This window comes from Mesoplodon densirostris, chromosome 1 (assembly GCF_025265405.1).
Source record: "Mesoplodon densirostris isolate mMesDen1 chromosome 1, mMesDen1 primary haplotype, whole genome shotgun sequence".
Lineage (NCBI taxonomy): Eukaryota > Metazoa > Chordata > Mammalia > Artiodactyla > Ziphiidae > Mesoplodon > Mesoplodon densirostris.
The window spans coordinates 105231348-105257811 of record NC_082661.1 but is presented as its reverse complement, the minus strand read 5'-3'; the positions used below and the strand labels follow the sequence as shown (position 1 = coordinate 105257811).

The window sequence follows — 26464 nt, the reverse complement described above, 5'->3', positions numbered from 1 at the left end:
GGGACCGCCCTCTGCCCCGGCGTGGTGCCCCCGAGAGGCCTCCCACACACGGGTCTAGGCTGGTTCACCAGCTCCGGGCACCAGGGGCTCCTGGCTGTGTCAGGCCGTGGCGCCTGGTCAGTGGCCTCCCTCCTGCTCAGAAGATGGCATCAAATGCGGGCGGAGTGCAGACATGGGCCGCGGGCTGCGGTGGACCGGAGCCAGTCCAGGGAGGAGCGCAGCTGTTCGCGTGGCCCGCGGCCTCCCTGTGACTGTGAGGGTGGGAACAGGAGGAAGGGGGAGGGCCTGGGGCGGCGGGATAAGGCCTTGCCAGAAGCGCTTGCTGTGCCTGCCGGAAGATAAACGCGATAACACTTGGTCAACGTGGGTTTTCTTCCAACAGAGTTTTTTGAGCTCATTTCCAAAGCTCAGAGCAACAGAGCAGACGACCAGCGCGGGCTGCTGAGGAAGGAGGACCTGGTGCTGCCTGAGTTCCTGCGTCTGCCACCTGGCCCCCCGGGGCTCGCCCTCTCCCCCTCGGCTGCCCCCAAGGCCTTCTGCACGAGACCCACAACAGGCCATGGCGAGGAGAGCGCTCCTCGGCCCCGCGAGAGCCCCGCCACCAGCCCTGGCTCGGCCGACAGCCCGCCTCTCTGTGCCTCCGGGACCCCCAGCCCCCCGGCGCAGGCGGCGGAGGCTGGGAGTGTCCAGACCGTGGAGGGCGAGCACGTGGCCGACCTGACGCTCATGGGGGAGGGGCACATCAGCAGCCCTAACAGCACGTTCCTGCCGCCACCCCCCACCCCGCCGGGCTCGGCCGCACCTCCGAGACCAGGTACCTCTGGGCGCGACGCCCCTGCTCCTCTCTGACCCCTCTCCTCCCTGCCTGCCCGCCCAGGGTCGCCTGCCAGCCCGGGGTCACCTGCCCGGTGCTGTCCACCCACTTAGAAAGCGTCAGCGGTGGAAAGTTACCCCCTCCACCCCTTAATCCCTCTAAGGAGGTTTCAGCGTGCCGGCCCCCTCAGGTACTGTGTTGGTCTTGGCGGCCTCTGCCTTCTCTAAAAGGACCCAGTGGCCGCTGAGGTCAGAGTGTGGCCAGGATGGGCGGCGGGGGGCTTGGAGGGGGTGGCCCCCTGTGGCGTGACGCTCGTGAGCGGTGCCCGCACTGGGCCCGGCGGTGCCCTCCCGCCATCTTTCCCTGGGTCCCCGGCAGTAATGCCACCAATCAAGGCCCTGGGAATTTCTGCAAAATGTATGTGTTACTTTTATTACAATCTGGATAGCTAACGGTTTTAGTATTTTAATCTCAAGGCTGAAAAAAACAGTGTTTGTCTTGAGCAAGTGGGTGAAGCCTGTGTGATTTAGAGCAGGAGGGCTGCGCTGACCCTGCAGGGAGGGGTGTTCACCCTCCGCCCATCGGTCAGACAGCAGGTGGGGGCCCTGCGTGCTGGGTGCCGGGATTCCCCTGAGGTTCCCTGACCCTGGGTGGTCACAGGCAATCCTCCAGACGGAGGCACGAACTTGTCAAGGTGAGCAGAAGGGCTGGCGGTGGAGCTGTTCCTTAGCTGCGTGAGTGTGAGCAGGTGAAGCGAGGCCCCCGGCCTCCTGGGAAAGGGGCTCCCGCCCCACACTAGGGCCACGGCCTGTGTCCCCGGCCCCGAGGTGTAGGGGAGGAGCCTGTCCGCACAGGCATGTGCCCGTGGAGCCCCTGGTGCCGCCGTCCTCGCCGGTGGGCTCCGTGGTGGGCAGACACTAGCTGTGGCTGCTGTTGGGGGTGGCGGGAGGCCTCCTCTGGTCTGAGTCCTGCCCCAGGACTGGGTCCCGTTGGACCTGCAGCCGCATCTCCGTGGGGACCCAGGGCAGCTCTGTACCTCTGGCTCTGTACCTGTGGGGTACTGGCGCTTTGGGGACTGGCTCTGCGGGCCGGGCTCCTGGCACCCTCCCCACGGAGACAGCCCACAGACGTGAAGCCGGGAGAAGCCGCGGCCTTCCTTGCATGTCTCCTGCACTTCGACCCGACTTCCCCTCTGCTCTCCCCGTAGACACCTGTGTGTAGTTTCACCTGTGTTTTGACTCTCTGCTCTTCCAGGAGAAATAAACTCTGCATCTCTTCATTGGACTGGTTTAAAGCGCTTTCCTTTCTCACTTGAACATCTGTTTCCTCTTTAGAAAACTACAGGTGTATTTTAACCAGGGAAAACATTGCACATTTTAATGGAATTCATTGGGTTTACTTTACACTGGCTTTCGAAAGCAGACCATTCACTCAGCAGACGTTCTTGAGCGCCTCATGCACACCCGCAGACACAGCTGTGTAAGGGCGGCAGTATCAAGCTCCACCGGGAGGCTGGGTGTGACAGTGGGGACACCGTGAGGGGCTGGGATGGAGCGCTCGGGGCCACGGCTCTCCCCTCCCTGAGAGTGCCGGGGTCGGGGGCCGGGTGGAAGAAGGATGGGGTGCCAGGCGGTGGTGGGTGAGCTGGCTGGGCCGGATCCCTCTGACTCGCTCCCTGTAAACCCAGAGCCCCGGCTCACTGGCTGCCCTCTGTCCAGCCTTTTCCTCCAAGCTCCCGCCGGGCTTCTCCAGCTCCACATTCCGGGCTTGGGGCATTGGGCCCACGTGGCTTACCCAGTGCGGGGCTCGGCCTTCCCACCTGTGGCCTGGCAGCGTGGGCAGCGTGATCAGCGAGTTCTTGCATTTCCGGGGTGCGTCGCCGTTGGTGCCCCCCCGTGCACTGGTTGTCCCCGGTGAGTAGGAGCCCAGGTGGGGACCCTGGAAGCTTGGCTCCGTGGGTGTCCTAAACAGGGAGGACGGGGGGGACCGTGAGGGTCTGTGATTGGCCGCGTCCTCCTGGAGCTGGGAAGGGCCTCCGCTCCTCCTGTGCGGTGCCCGCTTGCCGTGCGAGGCCCTCGGTGGGACGGCCTCCACGTTGGGCTCGCCGGACGGATCCTGTGCTCGTCCTGTGAACCTTGAGTCCACCTTTGTGACGCAGAACCGGACCCAAGGTTCCGCAGCCAGCGTAGGGCGCTGCAGACACCCTTGGGCCAGCGCGCGTCTGGACCCGGCGCTGAACTCTATATCCTCGGGGTCCAGAGGGCTGGTTTCATCCAGACCTCCTGCTGATTCTAGCTGCTGTGAGCTGTTTCCTAGGTGGTGGCCACCGTGGCCCCTCCGAGCAGGGCAAGAGACACAGCGTGCTGATGCCGCCGGACCCTGGGGTGGGGAACCGGGGCCGCATCTGGGCCATGCAGCCCGGGGCAGGTGGGGGGCTGCCCGCAATGCGTCCCCATGTGCGGAGGGTCCCCTCAGAGCCGTGCTGCGCCTGCACCCTGGCCCTCGGTCCCCAGCACCCTCGTACGGAGAGACCTGTGAGTGCCCGATGCGTCCGAGGGATGGAGGTCTTTGAATGGCTGCGGGGCCCAGGCACAGAGCCTCCGCCGCGGGACGCAGCCTTCCAGTGTAGCCTGCCGTGCATTTGGTCCTAATCCTGGCCACCTTCCCCACTGTTAACCTGTTTGGTTTCCAGCAAAACTCTGGGCATTGCTGGGCGTTGGTGGGCATTTCCCGTCCCGGGGAGGACTGGCTGGGTGGCGGTGTGAGTCCTCGGTCCCAGCAGCGCGAGCGTCAGGTCCCGAGGTCAGCGTCCACGGCCCTGCAGAAGGCGGAGCCGGCCTCAGGGCTCGCTCACCCAGCAGGCGAAGACCCCGTGTCTACATAGGCAGACGTGGAGAGGGCGTGGGAGTCGCCCCCAAAGGGCACCTTCTTCCCAGGGAGAGAGAGGAGCTGTCTTCAGGGCTGACTGGCGAGCGGGCGGGTGGGTGGCCCCGGCCCAGCAATCCCCCTCCCCCAGCCCCCAGGTGTCCTTGGGCTGGGCAGGTCCTCACCTTGGCCCCGGGCTGAACACTCAACTGGACACGGGAACCCCAGGTGCAGGGCTTGACCTTGTGGGACCTGCTGTCCCAGGAGGTGTCTGGTGCCCTTCCCGGGCCCTGGGCTCAGAGAACTCCCTCCCTAGCCACCCCGCCTTCTGTCCAGTGGTTGAGCACCACCCCGACTGCAGCCCCTCAGCCAGGCACTGGGCAGGCTTTCCCCTCACTGCTGCTCGGCCGTGCTGGTGTTGGACGCCTGGGTCAGGGTCCTGGCCGGGCCTCTCCCGTCCCCTCCTGCAGGAATGCGGCTGCCAGTAGGGCCACCCACCCCTCCCTAGGAGCCCTCGCCACCAGTCCTGGCCCGGGGTCCCGGGGCCTCAGCACAAAGAGATGCTGCTCACTGGATGGGGCAGAAGTCGCCCGACTTGGGGACCTTGTGCCACAGTGTCCAGGGTCCCCAGAGAAACGTCCAGTTACCAGAGTGGGGTCAGGAGCCCTCAGCGCACTTCCTAGCAGGTGCGTGGAGCGCTCCCGCTTGCCAGGGGTCGCTGTAGCCTAGTAACTTGGTTTCCATGGGAACGGGGCTGGAGCATTAACCAGAGGCCACAAGCCCACATAAGGGCCACACCGTTCACCTTGGCAGTGAAGGCAGCCAGACCACGTGACCTTGCTTTGGCCGTGAGTCCCAGGAGCCCCTCTGCACCTGGCTGCTCAGTGGTCAGCCAAGCCCTGGCCCCAGCCTGGACCCCCAGCCAGTCTCGGTGTGTCACACCTGCTCAGTCCCAGGTGAGGCGGAAGCCCTGGGCTGGGGACAGCGGGGGAAGCGCAGCTGTGTACGGGACAGCAGCCACAGGGGGGATCCAGCTGTCCATCCCCTGGGGCGTCAGGGCCTCCCGGGACAGCCGTGCGGATCTCCCCAGCCCGGGCCCCAGCCTCTTGAACCTGCACCGCCGACCTGCCACTGCCAAGTTTGTACTTGTCCCTTCAGATGTCCCCTCTCTACAGCAGAGCCTTGGCCCTTCTGTCTGGGCGGCCGGGGGACACCTCCACCGCGCACACCTGCCTTCCAGGAGGACAGCCCAGCCTCCCCAGCACAAACCGTGATGTGCATGTGGGGGGCTGCCTGGCCTTCTCGGGGTCACGTTGGTGCCGGGGGTCCCGGTGAAGGCAGCCCCCTGCCAGGACTCTCTCCAGAACCCCCCTTCCAGCGGAGCATGTTCTGGAGCTCCGGCCTTGCCCTGGCTAGAATGGACCTGAGTCCTTCTGCTAGATGTCTGGGGGCTTCTGCCCACACCCGGCCCACTCCACAGGCCTCCACGGGCTTCCCAGGGCTGACCCAGCACCCCTCCCCAAACCCCAGCATGGGCTGTGACAGCTCCATCCTCCTGGCTGCTCAGGCCGACGGCCCTGGGTCTCCCCTCGCGCGTCCATCCTCCTCGTGTCCCCTTCTCCGTGCGTCTCCCCCATGTGCCCTGCGGCTGGTCTGCTCCACCCGGCCCCTGGGTCTCTCAGAGTGGAAGCCACGGGCCGCCAGTGGCTGGCAGCGTGACCTCCCGCACCCCGACCTAGGCCCAGCCCCACTGCTGCAGCCGCTGCCCGCGTCCCCTCCCCAGGCTCCGCCCGTCTGCACGCCTGCACTCGGTATGGCCCTGTGACTGCCCGGTCACTGTCCCCCCCTTTTACCCTGTGCTGCCGTGAGCGGGAGTCCTGGCACCCAGTAGATGCTTAGTACAGATCTGCTGAATGAAGAGCTTTGATTCAGCACCCAGGGAGAGCTGGAGATGGCCAAGGGGTCAGGCTGCACCCACCACCCTGGCTCCACCCACGCAGCCCTGCACCCACTGGCCCCAGGAGGAGGGTCCTGACTTGGCCTGCACCTTCTCCCGATGTGGAGCCTTGAGGGCCAGAGCAGACCTGGCCGCGGGCGAGGGGCTGATAGGTGGGCTCTCGGGAGGGACTCTTGGGGTCCCGATCGCCACGAGGCTCCAGCAGGGCGCCCTGCGGAGGGCCTGACTGTGCAGAGTCGGAATCAGCCGGGGGGCAGGGCCCATGGTCCCTGGGGAGACGAGGGGTCAGCAGGGCAGCCTGAGGGGCGGCGGATGCGGCGCTGGCTCCGGCCCCGCGTGCGCGTGTCCGAGGGACGTGGGACAGAGGCCCGGGGAGCGACCCTCATGAACAGGGCAGACCCGGCTCCCTTCGGAAGCGGCGGCCCCCGAGCCCTGCAGGGTCCCCCGCGCTGCTGCTCCCGCCAGGAGAGCCAAGGGGAGCCTCAGGAAGCAGGGAGGGCAGCCGCCCCGGGCAGGCCCTGGCACGGAGGCCGTGACGCCCGCATGGGGCTGGGCCCCTGACACTGAGTCACAGGCCTGGGGCTGCCACTTCCTCAGGAGGGCAAGTCTGGGCGGGCAGGCAGGAAGGGCCTGGACCGCAGCCACCCTCCCTGTGACAAGCCCGTCCCTGGCCCGGGGACGAGCTTCCTGTCCACAGAGGCAGCACCCGAGCTGCCCAGGCATCAGAGGGGCCCGTGGCTGAGGCCCCTCCCCCTCGCCGGCCTCTGTCCTCCTGGGGGGTCCAAACGGGGCTGGACAGGAAAGGCAGTGCCCCTCAACCTGCGTGGGGTCACGGGCCTCTTGATGCTCCAGACAAATGCCCCAGATGGGGACAAACGGTTGGGGAGCAAAGCCCTGCCTCTGCACGGCCCCCGTCCAAGCGCAGACCAGCCCCACCCCATCATCTGCTGGCCCTGGGAAGCCACCGACAAGCAGGGGAAGGCTGGGTCCCGCAGGCCCAAGCTGAAGGTTTGTTAAATGACTAACAGACTGGCTGTCCAGAGCAGCTCCTAGTCACGGCTGCTGCACGTGGGCCCTCGGAACCCCCAAGAGACAGCTTTCCCCACCCGCACTTCCCGCTGCTCTACCCAAATAGGGTGCCGCGGCTGAGCAGCCCCTGTGAGGCCCTGAGTCAGGCCCATGCCCGTGGAGGCCCGGCAAAGGCTCCTTCTGCCGCCTCCGTTAGATAGATCAGAGAGGACGCAAGGCCCTCTCGCAGGCTCAGACCTGCCCCGGGGGTTCTGGGGGCCACAGAGCAGCTTCTGCAAGGGGAGGCGAGGCTCCTGACCCCCACGGCCGTCCCCACTCCCGCACGTAGGCATCGGACCCACGCAGGGAGCAGAGTCTTCACCTCCACCGGCAAGACCCGGAAGGGGCGGTCAGCAGAGCGGGACCCTGTGTCCCTGCGCCTGGACTCCTGCAGACTGTCCACTGGGAGCCTGGGGCTGGGGCTCCCCCCTCCTCGGGTCTCTTCCTGACCCTCCCCCAGGCACCTGAGGGTCCCTGGCTCCCAGGCTCACTGAGAGCACCCCACAGGCATGCTAGCCTCCCACTACACCTGGCCACACCAGGGCCTGGGGCTCTGCCTGGCCCCTGGCCCCAGGGTGAGCCCTGGGGGGGCTCGGTGGAGGGAGCCGAGGCTGAGGGCGCCTGCTGAGCGCCCTGTGCCCTGCCCACAGCGACCTGGTTCCTGGGAACTGCACCTCTGTCCCCCAGGGCCCCCCCCCAGGACCAGCCAGGGTGACAGCACAGTGACAGCCTGCTGGGGTGGTTGGCAGGGAGGTGTGGCTGCCCAGCCCGGGATCTAAAAACTTCCAAGGCAGTTTCAGGCAGCCTGGAACTCCTGGGGCCTAGGTGGGGACTTGAAGGCAGAGGCCTGGCTGACCACTGAGCAGCCTGGAAGGGGGCAGGCGGCAGGGTAGGTTGGAGGAAGGGGCACTCGGCCTGGGGTGTTGCTGATGGGGTAGGAGAGCGTGAAGCACTCAGAGTTTGTGTGGCTGAAGAGGTAGGCCCGGGTCGACGGGCAGGTGGACAACTGCGTGGCCAGGTCGCGAGGGCCCTGGGGGGCATTGGCGGCGGGGCTCAGGCCCCTGCCCCACTGGGAGCCGCAGCCCTCAGAGACGCCGGGCAGCGAGCTCTGTGGATGGAGACCCAGAGTGCCCTGAGGGTCCAGGCCCGTCTGGGGCAACGCACACCCAGTGCTTGGTCCTCCCTCAGCCCAGCAGCATGCCTCCCCCTGGAGCCCTTCCCTGACGGCCCCTCGGCTGCAGACAGCCCCCCAAGGAGGAGTGGAGGGCTGGCCCTGAACCTGAGCCGCAGTGGGGTGCGGGCCGGACCGTGGGGGTGTCTGAGAGGTGCAGCGGAGGTGGCTGGGAGGTTTCTCACGAGACCGTCCCCCACGTGGCCCTCCTCAGCCACCCCCCACCCCAGGGGTGGCTGCATCCCGCTGAGGGGCCCTGGGACCCCCGCCCCCCTGCCCCAGCTCCTCCGCCACCTCAGCGCCCACCGAGGGGCACCACGTGCTCCCCACAACGCAAACCCACACACAGCCATGCACCCCTCCCCCTTCCCGCCCTGGCGAGGGGCAGCGCGGTGTCGTATGGGGGTGGGTGCCCCTGATGGCCCCAGGGCTTCGGTGGGGAGCTGCAGGGGCTCGGGTGCCGCCTGGCCTGTGAGCTCCTCCCCAGAGGGGGCCCCAGCTGGGCGGACAGCACCCTAGTGGGTGGGCTGTCCCTGCTGTCCTGGCTGCGCCGGGCGAGGGCACGGTGCAGGGTGTCCCCGTGACAGGTGAGGGGCCACGCCGGTCCCACCACATGGAACCTGGGCCCTGCGCCCCCAGACCCCCTCCCCCAGCTTGGTCCCCTGCAGCCTGCAGCTCCCTCGGTCTGGGACCCTCCCCGCTGCAGAGGGCTCCCTGTGCCAGGCCCGGGGGCCCCAGGTCGGAAGTCGCCTGCCCCTGGGATGCATGTGGGGGTCTCAGGAGCCCCTTGCCACCGTCTGTGCCAGGAGGGTAGGGTGGGGTCTCCAGCCCAGGGTGGGCAGACGGGTGACAGCCTCTCTCTTCTCCCCGCGGCAGGAGGTGGGGCCCGAGGCAGCCGGGGCCTCCCAGTCAGCACGATCGTCGATGTGGACCGTGTGGCTGGCTCGGCACCTGGGCCGGGCAGCAGCGTCTCGGGGGTGTGGACGGGCCCCCGGAGGTCACGGGCCGGCGGGACCCCGACATCAGACCGCCCCGGCCTGAGCCCCATCCTGGGGGGACCCGCCAAGCCCAAGGCCGGCCCACACCATGCCACCTTCGTCTGAGGCTGCCGCCCGTGCACCCGACCCTCCCTCCCGACCCGGCGCCCCAACCGCCTGCCTGGACACACACGTGGAGAGCAGAGATCCCGAGGGGGCAGCTGAGCCTATCTTGAGGGCCTTGGATGGGCCTCCTCAGCCACCCCGGGGGGCCGAACCAGCAGAGGGCGGGGAGGGTCCTGGCCCCGGACACTCGCCAGTATTGGCTCAGGGCTCCCCGGCCCCCGCCCCAGCTCCCGCTCGGCGTCCAGCCTTCCCGCAATAAAGCGTCTTTGAGGAGCGGATCGTCGGCCTCGTGCCTGGTCTTGGGGCCCAGACCCTGCCCTCAGGGAGCCGTTGTTCCCGTGGCCCTGTGCGTGTATCGGCAGGGGGCTGGGGAGAACCAGCTCTCGAGGGTGAGGTCAGAGGTGAGCAGGGAAATAAGGCTGGCCTCGCGGGGCACGAGGCCTAGCCTGTGGGCAGTGGGATGTGGTCCTGCCCCGTCCAGGGCCCTGGTCTTGTCCACGTCACAGTGTCTCCTGCAGCTCGGTGCAGGGTCTCCTCTTGGGGTGGCCGCCGGTGGGGGCAGAGCTTGGCCTGGGGACCCTTCAGGCCATTCTGACCCAACCCCCCCGCCCTTAGCCTCATTTAGGGAGGTGGTCTGGCAGGGCGTGTCTGTGGAGGGACCACCTCAGGGGAAGCCTGACTGCCCTGCCCAGAAGGCCTGGGAAAGAGTGTCAGCCTGTGCAGAGGTCCTGAGGCTTGAGCGAGCCGGGAGGGGACGGGGTAGCAGGCCAGGCCAGTGGGCAGGGCTGCCGTGTGACGCTGGGTGGGCAGGGCAGATAGAGACGGTGCCATCAGCCCAGGTGCCTCGGCAGAACCCCGGCGCTGAGCAGCTGAGGGGCCCCCGGCACCCCTCCCTCCTCCGAGATGCATGTCAGGTTTGTCAGAAGGGCCCTAGGCCTGAGCGCGCCCTGGGCCGCTGGGGCTGCTCTGGATGCTCCTGGGGAGCTGTGCTCTGAGCTGGGGATGCCCACGTGGAAGAGAGGGGCCAGCACTCACCGCGTGCCAAGCTGGGTGCCCACTCAGTTTCTGCTCGCACTCCGTCTGCACAGAGGGGAAAACGGGGACCCAGAGAGAGTGCGATTTGGGGGCGCACAGTGAGACGGCTGCAGTGCCAGGCCCATCCCCAGGCCAGCCCTTCGCTCCGCCCTGTGCAGGCAGCTGAGATGACTCATGGGGACTGGGCCACCCACCCCCAGCCCCCCCGCCGCCTCCGCGGCCCCTCAAATTGCAGAAGAGTTGCCCGTGGCAGCTCTGCCTGCAGCTGCAGTCACGAACCAGGGGCCAGCTGGGGCGACAACTGTGGCCGCATCTGGGGGGTGACACCCCAGTGTCCGTCCACAGACCTGGGCAGGACCCCAGGCCAGGTCTCTGTGGCCCTGGTGCCTGGCCGGTGCTTGGGATGGGAAGGAGGGCAGCCCAGGACAGAGGCGGGATGGCACGGGTGGTCCCGGCTACGAGGGGAAGCCCAGGGGCCAGAGGGCTTCCTGAGGGGGTGCTGCAGTGGGGGAGGGGAGCTAGGACAGCAGGCAGGGCTCTGGTATTGCCCACCTCCTCCGCTCCACTCCCCCTCCTCCCGGAGGTCCCACCTCAGGCTCGTCCTGGGAGGCACAGGCAGAAGTGCTGCAGAGAAGGGCGGCAGAGGTCCCTGTCCCGGGGGGCACAGTGTGCAACGGTGCACACACCCTCCTCTCTGTGCCTGGCCTCTTGCTGGCCAGGGGCCACATCCCATGCTCCAGGCCTGGGCCCTGCAAAGGGCTCAGCATGTGTAGGTGCTCTGGTTAGTATAGCTCACAAATAGACAATGGCCAGCCCTGTGGCCAGGTAGGGACCGGAAGCTGGGGCTGTGGGGGTCCAGGTCCCTTCCTGCCGTGTCATCCTGGAAGACTTCCTGGAGGAGGCGTCGTAGCTGAGACTCGAGGACATTGTCAGGCCCAGGACCAGCATGGCTGAGGCCAGAGGGGACGGCTGGCTCAGGCAGGGTGAGCTGGGCAGCAGACACGGGGGACGTGTAGGCCTGGCATGGGAGGCAGCCAGGGGTTAATCATTTCCAGGCGGCCTTGACCCCCACCTGCCCTGGCCACTCTGCTCCCGCCTCCTGCTCCTCCTCACGCCAGCCCAGGAGGAGCCATGGGGCGCTGGGCCTGGGTCCCCAGCCCCTGCCCCCCACTTGGTCTGCCCCTGCTGCTGCTGCTGCTGCTGGTGCCTCGAGGAGCTCAGCCCCAGGCTGGCAGGGTGAGCACTGACCCCACTGCACTGTGATCATGGGCTCTCCGTGCCCACTCTGGGTCCTGGGGCTGAGGCCAGAGCAGGGTGTGGGGTGGGTGAAGGGCCCAGCGTGGCGACAGTCAGCCTTCCGGGGGTGAGGTGGGCGTGCTGGGCTGGCCTGGGGGACGGGGGGCCTGGGGATCCAACCTGCTGGCCCCCACCCAGGGGCATGGAGACTGTTCGCCACTCTGGGCCTCTGCTGGGTCCACGTGTTTGAGGTGGGGGCGGGGGGGGGGGTGCCTCTGAAGGCCTCGCAGCTGCTCTCGTCTGTCCCCCAGAACGGACCCCCAGGGTTCGAGCCTGGAGGGCCGTGGTTCCAGCCTGGCAGACCCTGAGCCAGCTCAGCCTGACTCCTTGGACTCGGTGGGAGGGGAGGGGACAGGGTCCAGCTGAGGCTGTGGGAGAGCCAGTGTCCCCTGGTCCCTACTCCAAGACCTCAGGGCCCCAATATGGAAACAGAGTCAGGGCCTGAGTGTGAGCGGGGTCCATCCCACACCGACCCCATCACAGGCCTCTCGGCTCTTCCTAGAACCCAACGGAACCCCCAGAATGTAACGCCACAGTGACCCCTGGGACTCCCGCGATCCCTGTAACCTCGGTGACCCCCAGGACCCCAGCCACAGCGACAGCACCCAAGGCAGAGGGACCCCATGGTGGAGGGCCTACCCACCTGCCCAGGGCAGCCCCCTCCAATAGCAGCCCTGGGGGCACAGGTGGGTCAGGAAGGCTTCTTGGAGGTGGCAGGCTACACCTAGATGGGGGGTCTGGAGGAACACAGCAGCACTTACGGAGTGCGGTATGTGATGGGGGTTGGGAGGTGACCAGCGCGGGAACCCTTGACCCCTGTGTCTCCTCTAGCAGTGCTCACCGAGGCCGGGCAGCCCTGCAGGTTCCCCTTCCGCTATGGCGGCCGCATGGTCCACTCCTGCACTACAGAGGGAAGTGCCCACAGGAAGTGGTGGGTCCCAGTCCCCGTGCCCCGTGCCCGCCCTGGAGATGCTTCTGCTCCCTGCCCTCCGTACTCCACACTGAGCCTGGCACACAGCAGATGTAGTGAATGAATGAATGAGGGAGTGAATGGGAGAGAGCCCCAGAGTGGTCAGCGTGGGTCCCTGCGTGAGTCGGGATTAGGGTGGGCGGGTCTCTGGCCTGGGACCCCCATGTCACCGTATGCATCACCCCCAGGTGTGCCACGACTCACAACTATGACCGGGACAGGGCCTGGGGCTACTGTGTGCAGGCTTCCACTCCCCGGGAGGGCCCAGGTGGGTGCCGGGGGTCTGGGCCTGAGCACAAGCTAGGAGGGGGCTGGGCCAGGGGTGGCGGTGAGCTTGAGGGGCGTCAGAGCTGAGCTGGGGCTGGGGTCCTGCCTGGTGTGCAGGAGGCGTCGGGGTTCATCCCACTGCAGACCTCGGGGCCTGCAGGAGTGGGGAGTGGGGAACACCCTGCCCCGCGGGTCCTGCCCTCTCAGGGGGCCACATAACTGCTTTGGCCATTGCCGGGGGTGGGGGTGGGGGGGTCAAAGCGCCCCCTGGTGGTCAGGCTGGGCCCTGCGGCTGCACAGGAACAGCCCTGGACATGGAGAGGGCCCAAGGGGTCCGCAGGGTGTGGTGCTGGCAGCCCCACTTACAAGGGTCCCAGGGCACACGGAAGAAGACTGCGCTGCCTGATGGGGGTCGGGCTTTCAGGGTGCTGGATGCAGAGCCAGAGGCCCATTTTCCCAGGGTCTGAGAGCTGGGCAGAGGATGTGGTGAGGAGGGGAAAGGCCTGCGCTCGCTCCCAGGGCACGTACACACCACGGAACTCGGGAGGGGCATCTTTAAGGTGGCGGGCCCTCGGCAATCAGGGAGAGTCACGGCGTGGGGAGGGGGTCACGAGGCCTGGCCGGGCTCTCAGACACACCCCTCTCTGCTGCGTGTGCCCAGCTACCCTGGATCCCTGTGCCTCCGGCCCCTGCCTCAATGGGGGCTCGTGCTCCAGCACCCAGGACCCCGAATCATACCACTGCACCTGCCCCGTGGCCTTCACTGGCAAGGACTGCGGCACGGGTGAGCAGGGTGGGGGGGAGCAGGGTAGGGGGCTGCAGGGCAGGGGGGCGCCTGCCGCACGCGCGGGGAGCAGCAGCTCACTGTGCCGCCCCCAGAGAAATGCTTTGACGAGAGCCGCTACGAGTACCTGGAGGTGGGCGATCGCTGGGCCCGCGTGCACCAGGGCCGAGTGGAACAGTGCGAGTGTGCGGGGGGCCAGGTCCGGTGCCAGGGCACTCGCCACACAGGTACGGGGGGGCGGGCCGTATCGTTGGGCCTCCCACCCTGGGAAGGGGCTCATCCAGGGCCACCCAGAGACGGGCACCGGGTGGGAACCAGGCCCTGCCCCTGCCCCTCGAGGCCCAGCTTCTGAGCCCTCCCCCCAGTTTGTCTGAGCAGCCCCTGCTTGAACGGGGGTACCTGTCACCTGATCGTGGCCACCGGGACCACCGTATGCGCCTGCCCCCCAGACCACGCTGGGCGGCTCTGCAACATTGGTGAGTCGCTTGGCTTCGGAGCTGCGTGGCCCTGCGTGCTGGGGCCCAGGCTCACAGCGCACCGTGCCGCCCGCAGTGCCGGCCCAGCCTTGCTTTGTGGGGAGCGGCACCGAGTACCGAGGCGTGGCCAGCACGGCGGCCTCGGGCCTCAGCTGCCTGGCCTGGAACTCCGACCTGCTCTACCAGGAGCTGCACGTGGACTCCGTGGGCGCCGCGGCCCTCCTCGGCTTGGGGCCCCACGCCTACTGCCGGTCAGCACTGGGCGGGCAGGGCCTGTCCCTGGGTCCTGACCCCTCGGCTTGGGAGGCTGCGTGGCGAGAGGAGCCCAGGGGCTGTGGGGTGGGGGTGGGTGGAATGCCAGGAGCCGCACCCAGCTAGGGGTCCCCGGCTCCCTCCTCCCACCCGTCACTGAGGAGCCGTGACTGACTCCCCTGCCCACCCGCTTCTCCCTGCATCCCAGGAACCCGGACAAGGACGAGAGGCCCTGGTGCTACGTAGTGAAGGACAGCGCGCTCTCCTGGGAGTACTGCCGCCTGGCCGCCTGTGGTGCGCGCAGCTAGTGGCGGGGTCGGAAGCAGCAGGGTGGGGGCAGCGCGGGCCCCGCCCCCTATGAGATCTCCGCGGTTTCCCCGTGGCCCAACCCACTCCAGCCGCATGCCAGGCCTCCTCTCTCCGGAGGACCACGGCCCCATCGGAGAGATGGGGAAACTGAGGCTCACCACAGCAGGGCTGGTCCAAGGCCACGCAGTGGGTTGACACCAGAGGTCAGAGCAGGCGAGTTGGTCACCGGGTCCTCTGGGTGGTCCAGCCGGGCTGCACTGTGCCAGGACGGTCCCCAGAGACAGGGAAGTGTGGGTGCATGTGGATAATGTGAGTACCCTGGAGTCAGACCCTGGGAGTGGGCTGCTCCATGAGGCCAGCCCGCCCCCGGCCCCGTGCTCCAGGCCTCTCTGACCATCCCGAGTTGGCTCTGGGGTCCCAGGCTGCTGGGAAGGACATGAATACCTGCCAGGTGTGCCAGGCCACCCTGGTTCCCACAAAGCCTTGTGACTGGGTACGGTTCTCCCCATCCTGCAGATGAGGAAACTGAGGCTCAGAGTAAGTCATGTGCCCACAGGGGCAGAGCTGGGGACCCTCTTTCAGATGAGCTGCCTAGCCTGGGTCAGGAGGCAGGTGAACCGTGGGGGGCCTGAGGATGGTGGACGCAGCCAGGATCCTCTCTGGCCTGGGGTGTGCAGAAGGGACCCGGGGTGTGTGACCTGTGTTCTCAGAATCCCTTGCCAGAATTCAGCCCCCGCCCATCGAGGCCCTGCTGAGCCTGCCTGGGCCCGCGGCAGCTGGACCAGCCGGACGCCAGACCTGTGGCAAGAGGCACAAGAAGAGGAGCTTTCTACGGCCACGCATCATCGGCGGCTCGTCCTCGCTGCCCGGCTCTCACCCCTGGCTGGCCGCCATCTACATCGGGAACAGCTTCTGTGCCGGGAGCCTTGTCCATACCTGCTGGGTGGTGTCTGCCGCCCACTGCTTCTCCAACAGGTAAGCGGCTCTGGCCCCAGTGTTCACGACCCCTGCGCCGTCCCTCAAGCCATCCACCTCTCCACCCACCGCTATCTAAGCCTCCGCCCCCCCACCCGGCCATACACCCATCATCCACTCTCCACCCGCCACCCATCTACGCACCCACCCGCCTGTCCTAACCATCACCCATGTGTCCCCACGTTCCGCCACCTACCCGTGTAAACCCCGTCCTTTGGTCCCTCCGTTCCCCGTTGCCCCTCTGACTCAGGTGGGACTCAGCGCTCAGCCCAGTGCTGGGCATGGAGACTGCCGAGACCCGCCCCACTCCTGCCCCGGGGTGCTGTCCCTGTCCCTGCCCCTGTGGCCGCGCACCCCTGCTCCTCGCCCCGGGAGCTCCAGGTCTCCCCGCTCAGGGAGGGGCGGGGCGGGGCGGCCAGCGCGTGCGCAGCAGGGTGGTGGGTGTGACCCGTGCCTCGCAGGGCCCGCCCCTTCCGGCCCCGCCCCCTGGCCCAGACCGAGCTGGCGGCACCGTGGGGCACAGGGAGCCTAGGCCCCGCCCACTCGGCGGGCTCTCGGAGCGGAGGGCCGGCTGGGGCTGGCGGCCGGGGGAAGGGTCAGGGGTGCGGGGCCCACTACCACACCCTTGGGTAGGGGGCAGCGAGCTCAGAGCAAGAAAGGCCAGCCCATCCCCCGCTCCTCATGGCTGTGATGGGAACAGGGCTCTGCCGTGGGGAGTGTGGGGCTGTCTCTGGGGCGGGTTCAGTGGGAGGGAACGGGCCTGACAGTGGCATCCCAGGGAGTGGGACGTGAGCGGGGGCTGGGGGCTTGGCAGCGTGAGACTCCGACGGTGAGTCCCTATCAGTCACCCCAGGGACTACAGTGTAGGGGTGGGGGGCAGTGGGCATAAGTCCTGCCCTGTGCTGACCGCTGTGTGGCCTGTGAAACAGGACCCCTGAGGCCTCCCCAGTATGGATGGGATGGGGGTGGTTAAGAGGCTGGAGAAGGGGAGCAGGCATCCTCTGCTCACGTCCAGGGAGGGGCTGGGGAGGGCCAAGCTGGATGGAGGTGCCTGTCCCCTGTGGGCTGGACCCCAGCACCCTGGTCCCTGGCCTGGGCCAAGCAGGGCTGGTGGAGGTGGGTGGGACAGGGCATTCGTGTGCAGGTGCGGGCGGTGAGGGGAGTGCTCAGGCTCCTGGCCCCACGGGTGACTTCACAGGAGGCCTGCCCCTGTAGCAGGGGCGTGGGGCAGAACCGGTGCCCAGAGCTGGGATCCGCACCAACGCGGGCGCATTTCGCGCAGACCCCACCTGGACCTGCACAAGGCCCCCTAGGGTCACTCGTGCCGCTGCCTTAGAGGCGGTGCTGCCAGGACGGGTGCTGTGGCCCTAGCTCCCCACTCCCTACCGCACTACGGCCCACACCCCAGCTCCTGCTCAGGTCTCTCCCAGGGCCTGGTGGGGGGGGGCCCTGCACAGCGTCACCCTCCTGGGGTCGTCTACCGGATGCTCTGTCCCCGTGGGTAGAGGGCGAGCTGACCTCAGGGGCCCGAGAGTCATGCTGCCACCAGCTCCCACTGCACAGCCCCCCCAGGGAAAGTGTCTCTGTGGTCCTCGGCCAACACTTCTTCAACCGCACGACGGCCGTGACGCAGACGTTCCGCATAGAGAAGTACATCCCGTACCCCCTGTACTCAGTGTTCAACCCCACTGACCATGACCTCGGTGAGGCCCGGGACGGTGCTGTGTGCTCTGTGCACACCCAGGGCCAGAACCAGGGGAGAGGCTGGGAGTGGGTGCCAGGCAGGGGAGGGTCCTCAGACGCTCAGGGGATGGGTGGGAGGGAGGGGGAGGGGAAGGAGAGACAGAGCGGGGAAGGGCAGGGGGAGGGCAGCAAGAGCACCTGGTGTGGCTGAGTGGCCTTGGCCTGGCTGGAGGAAACCCTGGCTGGCCAGCCTTGCTGGCCCTCCTGTGGCCTCCTGGGCCTCCCAGGCCACAGCCCCTCTGCCCGGCGGGGCTGTACCCCGTGTGACTCAGCAGCCACCTTTGGCCCATTGTGGGCCCCCACGCCGCAGGCTGACCCCCGGCCTCTCTCCCATCCAGTCCTGATCCGGCTGGAGAAGAAGGGGGAGCGCTGTGCTGTCCGCTCCCAGTTCGTCCAGCCCATCTGCCTGCCTGAGCCCGGCAGCACCTTCCCTGCTGGGCACAAGTGCCAGATTGCGGGCTGGGGCCACCAGGATGAGAGTGAGTGGGGTGGGCGCAAGGGGCTAGCGTCGTGCCCCCGGGAGCAGTGGCCCGGCCCTGCAAGCCTCGCCCAGGCTGAGTGCCCCCTGTCTGCTGTCAGATGTGAGTGGCTACTCCAGCTTGCTGCGGGAGGCCCTGGTCCCCTTGGTTGCCGACCGCAAGTGCAGCAGCCCGGAGGTGTACGGGGCAGACATCAGCCCCAACATGCTGTGCGCCGGCTACTTTGACTGCAGGTCTGACGCCTGCCAGGTGAGCTGGGACGGCCGCCCCGGGAGCTCAGAGCCGAGAGGGGCCGACCCGCAGGGCCAGCCAGTAGCCCGGACAGAAGGCCCACCTCCCGGTCGGTGGCACCCCCAGGATAGGCGCTCACTATTGCTGGAGGCCCAGGGGCCAGGAGTGGGGTCCCTGCTCACAGCGGGTGGGGATTGAGGCCCGGGAGGGGCCGGGTCCCAAAGCCCAGGCTCGTGCCAGCTCTCCAGCCAAGGGCAGGGTTGTCCACGTGACGTCAAAGGCCAAACCCCTTTTCACCCAGAGTTCTCCCAAATGGGCTCAAGCGATTGGCAGAACCCAGTGTCCCGTTTATCAAGGGCTCCTAGGGGCTGCACATCAGTGCAGAGTTGGAGAAGCTGCTTTACTCCCCATTTTTTTTTTTTTTTTTTTTTTTTGCGGTACGCAGGCCTCTCACTGTTGTGGCCTCTCCCGTTGTGGAGCACAGGCTCCGGACGCGCAGGCTCAGCAGCCATGGCTCACGGGCCCAGCCGCTCCGCGGCATGTGGGATCTTCCTGGACCGGGGCACGAACCCGTGTCCCCTGCATTGGCAGGCGGACTCTCAACCACTGCGCCACCAGGGAAGCCCTACTCCCCATTTTTATAGGTGGGGAGACTGAGGCCCAGAGAGGTCTGCTCACTCTTCCCAGGTCACACAACTCAAAGGTGGCAAAGGGTGGGGGCTTGGCACTCAATCACGTGGTACAGCAAGCGCCCTGGGGGAAGTCAAGGGTGGCTTCATGGAGGAAGGGGCACTGGCACTTGTCCCAGGGGGTGATTAGGGGTTTGCCAGGTGGCAAAGAGGGTGTTTCCAGGGGGGAATATCCTCTGCTGGAGCGTGGGGCCGCCTGGTGCACGTGGGGTGCGTGCTGGTGGGCGGAGGGGGGACCCAGATGGAGGAGGACTCTGCTGGTTGTGGAGACGAGAGGGGGCCGCAGCAGCCCCCTACTGGGAGGGCGCCCTGCCTGTGCGGTTGGGGGAAGGGGGGCAGCTCCCTTACTTGGAACACCCATGTCATCTGTGCTCAAGGTCTCAGGAAGCCCACCTCGAGGGCTGACCCCTCTGGAGTCATGTTCCGGGTTGGGGCGAGGGAGCTTGGGGTGAGGGGGTGGTGGACTGTTTCATGGGTGTCGAGGAGCTGAGCCATGAGTCTCCTGAGCCGGGCCCCAGGCTCTGACCGGCCACTCTGCACAGGGTGACTCAGGCGGGCCCCTGGCCTGCGAGAAGAATGGCGTGGCCTACCTGTACGGCCTCATCAGCTGGGGTGACGGCTGCGGGCAGCTCAACAAGCCCGGCGTCTACACCCGCGTGGCCAGTTACGTGGACTGGATCAGCGACCGGATTCGGCCCCCCAAGCGGCCTGTGAATCCCTCCTGAGACCACCCCTGGGGACATCGTGCCTCCTGCCGTTCCCTCCTCATTGGCAATAAACACGTTTCCAAAAAGACCCCGGCCCACACTGCCTGTCCCGCTGCCACCAGCTCAGCCTTCCCTGCCCCCAGGCTATGACCCCCGAACCAGCTTTGTGGATGCTGTGGCTTCAGGGCTGGGGGCCCCAAGCCAGCACCCCAGCTGCTCAGAGGAGAAGGGAGCCTGTGACCCCACAGGGAGGGTCTGGCCCCATGGCCTGGGCGGTCAGGACAGGGGATCCAGACTAGACTTTCTCCAGAGCAAGAGCTGTCCCCAGCCAGACCCCTCTCAGACCCTCCCCCAGGCAAGTGGGGCTTGGGTCCGGGCACCTTGGGCTGTCCCATGGCAGGGGATGCTAGAACTTAAGAGGTTATTTGGGAAAACCCCTGGCTGTCATTTTGCTTCAAGAAGGCAGCCTGCCTGACTACAGCTCTCCCTCAGCCGTGTCTTCTAGGCGGGGAAAACTGGAGACTTCCTCTGAAGGAAACCAGGGAAAGGGAGGAGCCCAAATGCCAGGGTGAGTGGAGGGTAGTGGGTTGCGCCAGCCAGGCAAGACACTGTGGGCACGGAATCTGAGATGCCCGAAGGGCCCAGAATCCTGGGCCAGAGGAAGCAGCACATGCAAAGGTCCTGAGACAGGAGGCTGATAGTGGCTTATTTATTCATTTTTTATAAATTTGTTTATTTATGTATTTATTGGCTGTGTTGGGTCTCTGTTGCTGTGCGTGGGCTTCCTCTGGTTGCAGCGAGTGGGGGCTGCTCTTCGTTGGGGAGCACGGGCTCTAGGTGTGCAGGCTTCAGTAGTTGCGGCGCACGGGCTCTAGAGTGCAGGCTCAGTAGTTGTGGTGCACGGGCTTAGTTGCTCCGCAGCATGTGGGATCTTCCCAGACCAGGGCTCGAATGCATGTCCCCTCCATTGGCAGGTGGACTCTTAACCACTGCGCCACCAGGGAAGCACCTGGAAGTGGCTTATTTGAATCAAAGTAAGGAAGTATGGCTGAGGCCAAAGAGGGTGGGATTGTGTGTGTGGGGGGGGCTGTAGTAAGGTGCTGGGGGTGTCCCAAGTGTCCCTGATGGGACAGCAGGGTGGGGATGTGATGACATCTGTGGTCAGGAGAAGAGGCCTGGGTGTATGGGGGTGGGTCAGAGCGGTGCCCGGCGCTGGGACCCCTGGTCTCAGGGAGAGTCAGGAAGAGGGTGGCATTCAGCGCATCCAGCCCCAGCCCCACCCATCCTGCTCTGGGCATGGGGCCCCTGCCCAGAGCAGCCCAGAGGGTGGGGTCCTTCTCCCCACAGTCCCTACTCCCCTCTGCTGTCATCTCCACAGCCCCACCTGGACCGGGTCTCACCGCCTGTCCCGGGTGACACGCCAGGGCTTCCTCCATGTCACCCCCCCAATCTGGGAGCCTACCCCCAGTCTCTGTGTGGTCTGATTCCACCTGCCTCCAGCCCCTCTTCTGCCCCCCCAGCTGCACTCTGACCACTCGGGCCGCCTTGTGTTCGTGAAACTGACCAGGGCCCTTGCTGACGCTGCTTCCACTGCTGCCTAGAACATTCCTTCCTGTACCGCCCCTTCCCCCTCACTCAGCCTTTGGACCCCTGAGAGGCCTGACCGTTGCCTGAATGGGGTCCCATGGCCACACCCAGCTGCAGAGGAAGCCGGGAGGGCAGGGAACAGGATTGTCATGACGGGACCAGACAAATCACCAGGGACATGCACTGCCCCCAGCAAAGCCGGAGGAAGAGAGATGGGCAGTGGGAGGACAGCAGTATGTGTGCCCATCACCCCAAAGGCCAGGGGTGGGGCTCAGAGCCCTTAGGTGGACCGGGACTTGCTGCTGAAGCCCCACCACGTGGACCGCAGACAGGGCAGCAGAGGCTGGTGCTGGTGCCCCAGGAGCATGGAGGGTGGAGCAGCTCCCATTCGTGAATCTGGGACCTCCGACCGCCTGTTCTCGGCCTCCAGGAAGCGTGTTGCTTCGGTCCCACCACACCTTTGCCTGATGTGAGCTCTCCCTGACCTCCTCCCCTGTGAGTGTTGAGTGTGGATCTGTTAAAGAGGTGACGTGCATTTATAGATGGACTAACGTCAAGCCAACCTTGCATTCCTGCAGTGAGCCGTGCTGAGTCAGGGTGGGAGCCAGCTACCTTCCGTCGGCTCCTCCAGATTTATTCCCCACCTTGCCCTGTGCCCCATAGGCTGATCTTGATGGGCTGTGTCAATGGGCTCCTGTGCCCTTTGGGGAGCCCCAGTGGGAGGTCAGAGGAGGGAGGAGTGTGAGATTGGGGTGTTGATTTCCCTGCCTCCCTCTTTTGGGGTCACCTCAGTGTTATAGGTTGGATTGTGTCCTCCCCAAGTTCATATATTGGAGTCCTAACCCCTAGGACCTCAGAATGTGACCTGATGTGGAAAGAGGATCTTTAGAGAGGGGATCATTAGCGTGGGGCCTGATCCAATATGACCGCGTTCCCCTAAGAAGGGGAAATTTGGACACAGAGACATGCATAGAAGGAAGATGATGTGAAGAGACACAGAGGGGAGATGGCCATCAAGGACAGAGCCTGGAGCAGGTTCTCACAACTGTCAGAAGGACCCAGCCCTGCTGACCTCTTGATCTTGGACTTCTGTCCTCCAGAATGGTGAGACAATTTCTGTTGGTTAAGCCCCCACCCAGTCTGTGGTGCTTTGTGACGGTACCCCAGCAAGGGATACACCCAGATCCCTTAACTGAAGGCCATGATCCTCCCAAGATGTAAATGACGCCCCCTTCATGGTTCAGGGAACCCCCCACCTCAGGTCTAGAGGTGGTTCCACGGCTCTCTAACTGGCCCGGGGCCACACAGTCACGTACTGTGCCCCTTATGTACAAAAGTGTGGTTCCTTCCATGAGCACACCTTTGTGAATAATCTCTCCTTGGATTGTCCTAATGTAGTGTCAGCTGCTGGGACCCTGGCTGACACACTCTGTCATACTTGTTACAAGCTTTTTTTGGATCGACTTAAATTTTGTTTAGGATTTTACATTTACGTTTCTGAGTGACATTGGCCTGTAATTTTCCTCTCGTATACTCTTGGAATGACTGTCTTATACTCTTTGAATGGCTACACTGATCTCCTAGAATGAGTTCAAGAATGTCCCTTCTTTCCTGATCCACTGGAGGACTGCAGCAAGCTGGAATGATCTGTGTTTTGAAAGTTTGGTAGAATCTCCTATAAAATTTCCTGGGCCCAGTGTTTTCTTTACAGGATGTACTTTAACTACTGAGTCATTTTTTAATACTTTGGGACTTGTTGAGAACGCTGTTTCTCCTTGAGCTAGTTTTAGGAAGTCACACTTTCGTGAGTGTATCTGTCTCCATTTCCACATCTATTGCCGTAAAGCTGTTTGTGCTGTTCGCTTGGCATTGCACCTCACGCGTCAGTAGTTACTCTCTGTCAGCACTTGGGTGGTGTTCCGCTGTCTGCTGTCACTCCTGCTGAGAAATCTGCTTGAAGTCCAACTGGTGTTCTCGTGACATAACTCTGCCTCCCCCCAGCCCGCCCGGCAGCCTTCGTGCCTTTGTCTTTGCTGTGCTGCGGCCTCACCACAACACGTGCGGGCGGGGGCCTCTCCCCGGCTCATCCTGCCTGCTGTGTGCGAACTCCTGTTCAGCTTGGACGTTTGCTGGTGCCCTTGGCCGTGGCGACTCGGCGGGGTCCAGGCTCCTTCTCTGCACAGCTTCCAGACATTGTGTATCAGAATGCTGCTGCGATGACACAGATGACATCCGAACGCAGTGACGTACGAGCAGCCACGTACTGAGCTCACGACGCTGGGTGGGTTGGTAATGTGGCCTTGCTTGGCGGCGTGCTTCTCGCTGCCTGGGCTGGCTCCGCCACGTACCTGGGTCATCAGTGGGTCTAGGCGGTTCTGCCCCCGCAGGCTGACTGGCTCTTGGCTGGGGCCGTGGGGTGACCGGGCCACACGTCTTCTGTCATCCGACAGGCTAGCCTGGGCCCGTTCACATGGTGGTGGCTGGGTTCCAAAGAAAGAGTGGACATGAGCTGCTCAAAGTGGATTCCGGGGTAGAGCCGGATTCCGGGGTAGAGAGGCAGGCTCCACCTCTCAGTGGGAGGAGGCTACATTTCAAGGGGTGTGGGTGCAGGTGAGGGGCATTTGCAGCCATTTATTCAATCTTCCACACTCTCTGTACCAGTCTGCACGGGCTGCCTTAACAGAAGGCCACAGACTGCTGGGCTCACACAACAGAAATTTCTCATGGTTCTGGAGGCTGAAGTTCAAGATCAAGATCCAGTAAGTTGATTTCTGGGGAGACCTCTCCTCCAGGCTTGCAGACGGCCGCTGTCCTGCTGTGTCCTCACGTGGCCTTGCCCTGTGTGTGCGCTGAGAGAGAGAGAGAGCTCTGGTGTTTCTCCCTGTATTTTAAGGCCACAGTCCTATGGGATTAGGGGCCCACCCTTATGACCTCATTTAACCTTAATTACCTCCTTAAAGATCCCATCTCCAGGGACTTCCCTGGTGGTCCAGTGGTTAAGACTCTGCACTTCGACCCCTGGTCAGGCAACTAGATGCCGCATGTCACAATTAAAAGATCCTGCGTGCCACAACTAAGACCTGGTGCAGCCAAGTAAATAAATAAGTAGATATTTAAATATTACAAAAAAAAGATCTCATCTCCAAATACAGTCATATTGGGGGTTAGGGCTTCGACAGATGGATTAGCAGGGACACAGTTGGGTCCATAACACTCCATCTCGCCATGCAGTGGATGAGGAGGGTGGCAGACGTGCAGGGCTGGGAGGTGGCAGTCATCACCTCCTCCCACTCTGCTGGCCAGAGCCCCTTCATATGGCCCCACCTAACTGAGGGGAGCTGGGAATTGTGAAAGGAGTGACACAGGGTATCGCTCGGGTGGACACAGGCATAGTGTTTGCCACGATCAGCTGGTGTGTGTTCTTCTCCAGCCTCACTGAGCACCTGGAGATACAAGACAAGGCGGCCTGTCCCTGGTCCCCATCATTCCCTTGTGTTTGTAAAACCCGTGATCATTTTGAAAGAACCTCACATACATCATCTCATTGAGGGACTCTCATAATAACGTCAGGCTGGAAGAGGAAACAGGCCAGAAAAGTTGTGTGATGGTTAAAGTTCATTTGGGTGGTGAGTGGCAGGTGCAGTGTCTGATGGCAGGTCCCTGGGCTGCAGAGCCACTGATGGGGTGACACTGCCCTGGGGTTGTGGAGCCTGGCAGTGGTGGCAGTGTCCTTGGCAGTGATGTCCAGCAGCAGTGCCCGTGGCTGTGTGGCCAGCCGGTGGTACAGCTCTGACCCATCGTCGGGGGCTTCTTAGAAGGCGGCTGTGGAGTCCGGCAGGGCAGTGGCGCAGGGCGGGCGTGGCGTCCGGTCTCAGGAGCGTGGCTGTGCCCCCCTGGCACCCTATCTCATGCGGCTCCTGCTGGATCCCCACCTCGCCTGGGCTCTACTCAACGCCTGACATTCTTCCAGCAAATTCCTTCCTGCTTCAGTGGCCAGAGTCAATTTCTGCCACTTGCAACCAGCAACTCTGGCTGCAACAGCTGGGGAAAGTGTCTTAGTCTGCTCAGGCTGCTGTAACAAAAACACTGGAGGGCTGGAGGCCAGAAGTCAGAGATCAGGATGCCACTGGAGGCCGGAAGTCAGAGATCAGGATGCCAGGCTGGGGTCGGGTGAGAGCCCTCTTCCAGGCGTTCAGATGTCTGCTTTCTGGCTGTGTCCTCAGTGGTGGGTGAGGAGAAAGAACTTGTCCCTCATGCCTCCTCTTATAAGGACAGTAATCCAGTCCTGGGGACCCCACCCTTGTGACTTCATCACCTCCCAAAGGCCTCACCTCTTCATACCATCCCCTTGGGGGTTGGGCTTCAATGTGAATTTGGGGGGTGGGGACACAAACATTCGGTCCACAGCAGGAACTTAGGAGAGAGAGGCCAGGAGCCCACCCAGGGTCTGGGAGTAGGAGCCAGGCAGGAAGATCATCCCACCTCTAAGTAGCCGGCGTGGGGCGGGGGGAGCTGTCTGTCCCCATGGCGGCCCGCATTCTCTCGGGCCAGTGTCAGAGCAGGTGCAGCTGCCAGGCGTGGCAGGAGCCTGGGTTGGGTCCAGCGCTCGGGAATGCAGCAGGGCACTGACCCTCCCTGCAGGGATGACCAAGTGCCAGGCGCCTGGGGCGGCGGATGTGTTGGTGGCCACAGCCCCCAGCGCCACCCGGCTCCACGCCGGCTGTCCTGGGCCAGCCCCTGGGGGCCTGAGATGTGTGGGAAGCATGAATGAGGCTCTGTAGTCGGGCAACTGCTCTGCAGAAGGTGGCTGGTGGCTGCACAGGTGCCGCTGGAGGTGGTGCTGGAGGAGGGGACACAGGAGACACAGAGCTACTTCCTGGGCCTGGTGTGACGCTGCTCTGCATTACGCCTTGGCAACACATCCCCAGGGCATCTGAATCAGGCTGGTGCCCACCAGGGACCTGCCTTCTCAGCTCCCCAGGGACAGTGAGGAGGGGGAGTGGGTGCCCAGAGAGGATGGACCTGGCCCTCTCTGTGCCCAGCATGGTGGCTGCTGAGCTGGGATTCCAGCCCAGGGCTCTGCCTGCCCCCACGGATCCTGTGCCCTGCTTGGGGCTCAGCCAACGTGGGTCAGTCCTGGAGGCGCCCGCAGCTCTGAGCGTTAGTTCCTCCTCCGTGAGAGGCAAGACCTGGATGGGATGAAGATGCACACACTTGTTCCTGCCCATGCGGATTTCAGGGTAACAGGACACCACTGAGCCCTCCCCTCCCCTCTCCTCCCGGCGGGGCATCAGCTCCCTTAGGGTGGGACCTCGAGTAGGGTACATTGCTTCTCCTCGCTTTTCTAGGGTGCTGCCCCATCTCTGCCACTGGCCCCTCGTCTTGTTGGATGTTCCTGAAGGCATGAATGTCAGAGGTTGTCTTAGAGATGGAGGCTGAAGTCTGAGATGTAGACCTGACGGGTCCCCCAACCACCTGGGTTCCCAAAGAACCCGGGCAGATGGACTGGAGCTACAGGGTGGAGGAGGGGAAATCCAGAAGGTCAGAGCTCCCCCGCTGCAAAGGGGACTCTCAGGGGGCCTTTATAGAGCAGCAGAGAACCTCTGTGCCATCCTTGCCCGGAGGGATAGCTCTCAGCCCTGGGGGGAAGGGGGAACCAGACATGGAGACCGCGGCATTGTGGTCC

General features: G+C 64.8%; 3 protein-coding genes across 16 annotated transcripts in view; 2 read left to right on the top strand and 1 right to left on the bottom strand.

Moving 5' to 3' along the window:
* RGS12 (regulator of G protein signaling 12) overlaps nt 1-9250 on the top strand; it is a 117941-nt gene extending 108691 nt beyond the window's left edge. For 6 of the 8 annotated variants that reach the window (XM_060106531.1, XM_060106549.1, XM_060106542.1 and 3 more), the window contains one exon: nt 383-2093. In XM_060106531.1, coding sequence (XP_059962514.1) covers nt 383-849 — 467 coding nt within the window. In that variant the 3' untranslated portion in view covers nt 850-2093. Of the gene's footprint in view, nt 1-382; nt 2094-8751 lie in introns of those variants that run through there. The other 2 variants (XM_060106592.1, XM_060106559.1) reach the window with 2 other exon arrangements.
* Nucleotides 2090-15701, bottom strand: LOC132495056 (collagen alpha-1(XXVII) chain-like). 6 transcript variants are annotated; one of them, XM_060106636.1, is made up of 7 exons: nt 15539-15701; nt 14812-15165; nt 14526-14619; nt 12071-12212; nt 10810-11031; nt 10014-10058; nt 2090-3632 (listed from the first exon to the last, which is right to left on the bottom strand). In XM_060106636.1, exon 7 carries the CDS (start codon nt 3539-3541, stop codon nt 2309-2311), a length of 1233 nt encoding a protein of 410 aa, XP_059962619.1. In that variant the 5' UTR covers nt 3542-3632; nt 10014-10058; nt 10810-11031; nt 12071-12212; nt 14526-14619; nt 14812-15165; nt 15539-15701; the 3' UTR covers nt 2090-2308. The 6 variants fall into 6 exon arrangements, with proteins under 6 accessions (XP_059962619.1, XP_059962652.1, XP_059962609.1 ...); XM_060106669.1 differs by lacking the exon at nt 15539-15701 and having other exon boundaries at nt 2090-2489; nt 2609-3632; nt 14812-15314; XM_060106626.1 differs by lacking the exon at nt 15539-15701 and having other exon boundaries at nt 14812-15314.
* HGFAC (HGF activator) lies at nt 11145-19234 on the top strand. Of its 2 annotated transcripts, XM_060106613.1 has the most exons (15): nt 11145-11249; nt 11812-11995; nt 12144-12240; nt 12468-12547; nt 13208-13330; nt 13426-13557; nt 13696-13806; nt 13883-14057; nt 14267-14352; nt 14884-14904; nt 15078-15342; nt 16906-17045; nt 17424-17564; nt 17665-17813; nt 19027-19234. In XM_060106613.1, the coding sequence occupies exons 1-15, from the start codon at nt 11145-11147 to the stop codon at nt 19207-19209; spliced, it is 1992 nt and encodes a 663-aa protein (XP_059962596.1). In that variant the 3' UTR covers nt 19210-19234. The 2 variants fall into 2 exon arrangements, with proteins under 2 accessions (XP_059962596.1, XP_059962587.1); XM_060106604.1 differs by lacking the exon at nt 14884-14904.
* Nucleotides 19235-26464: the final 7230 nt, after the last annotated feature.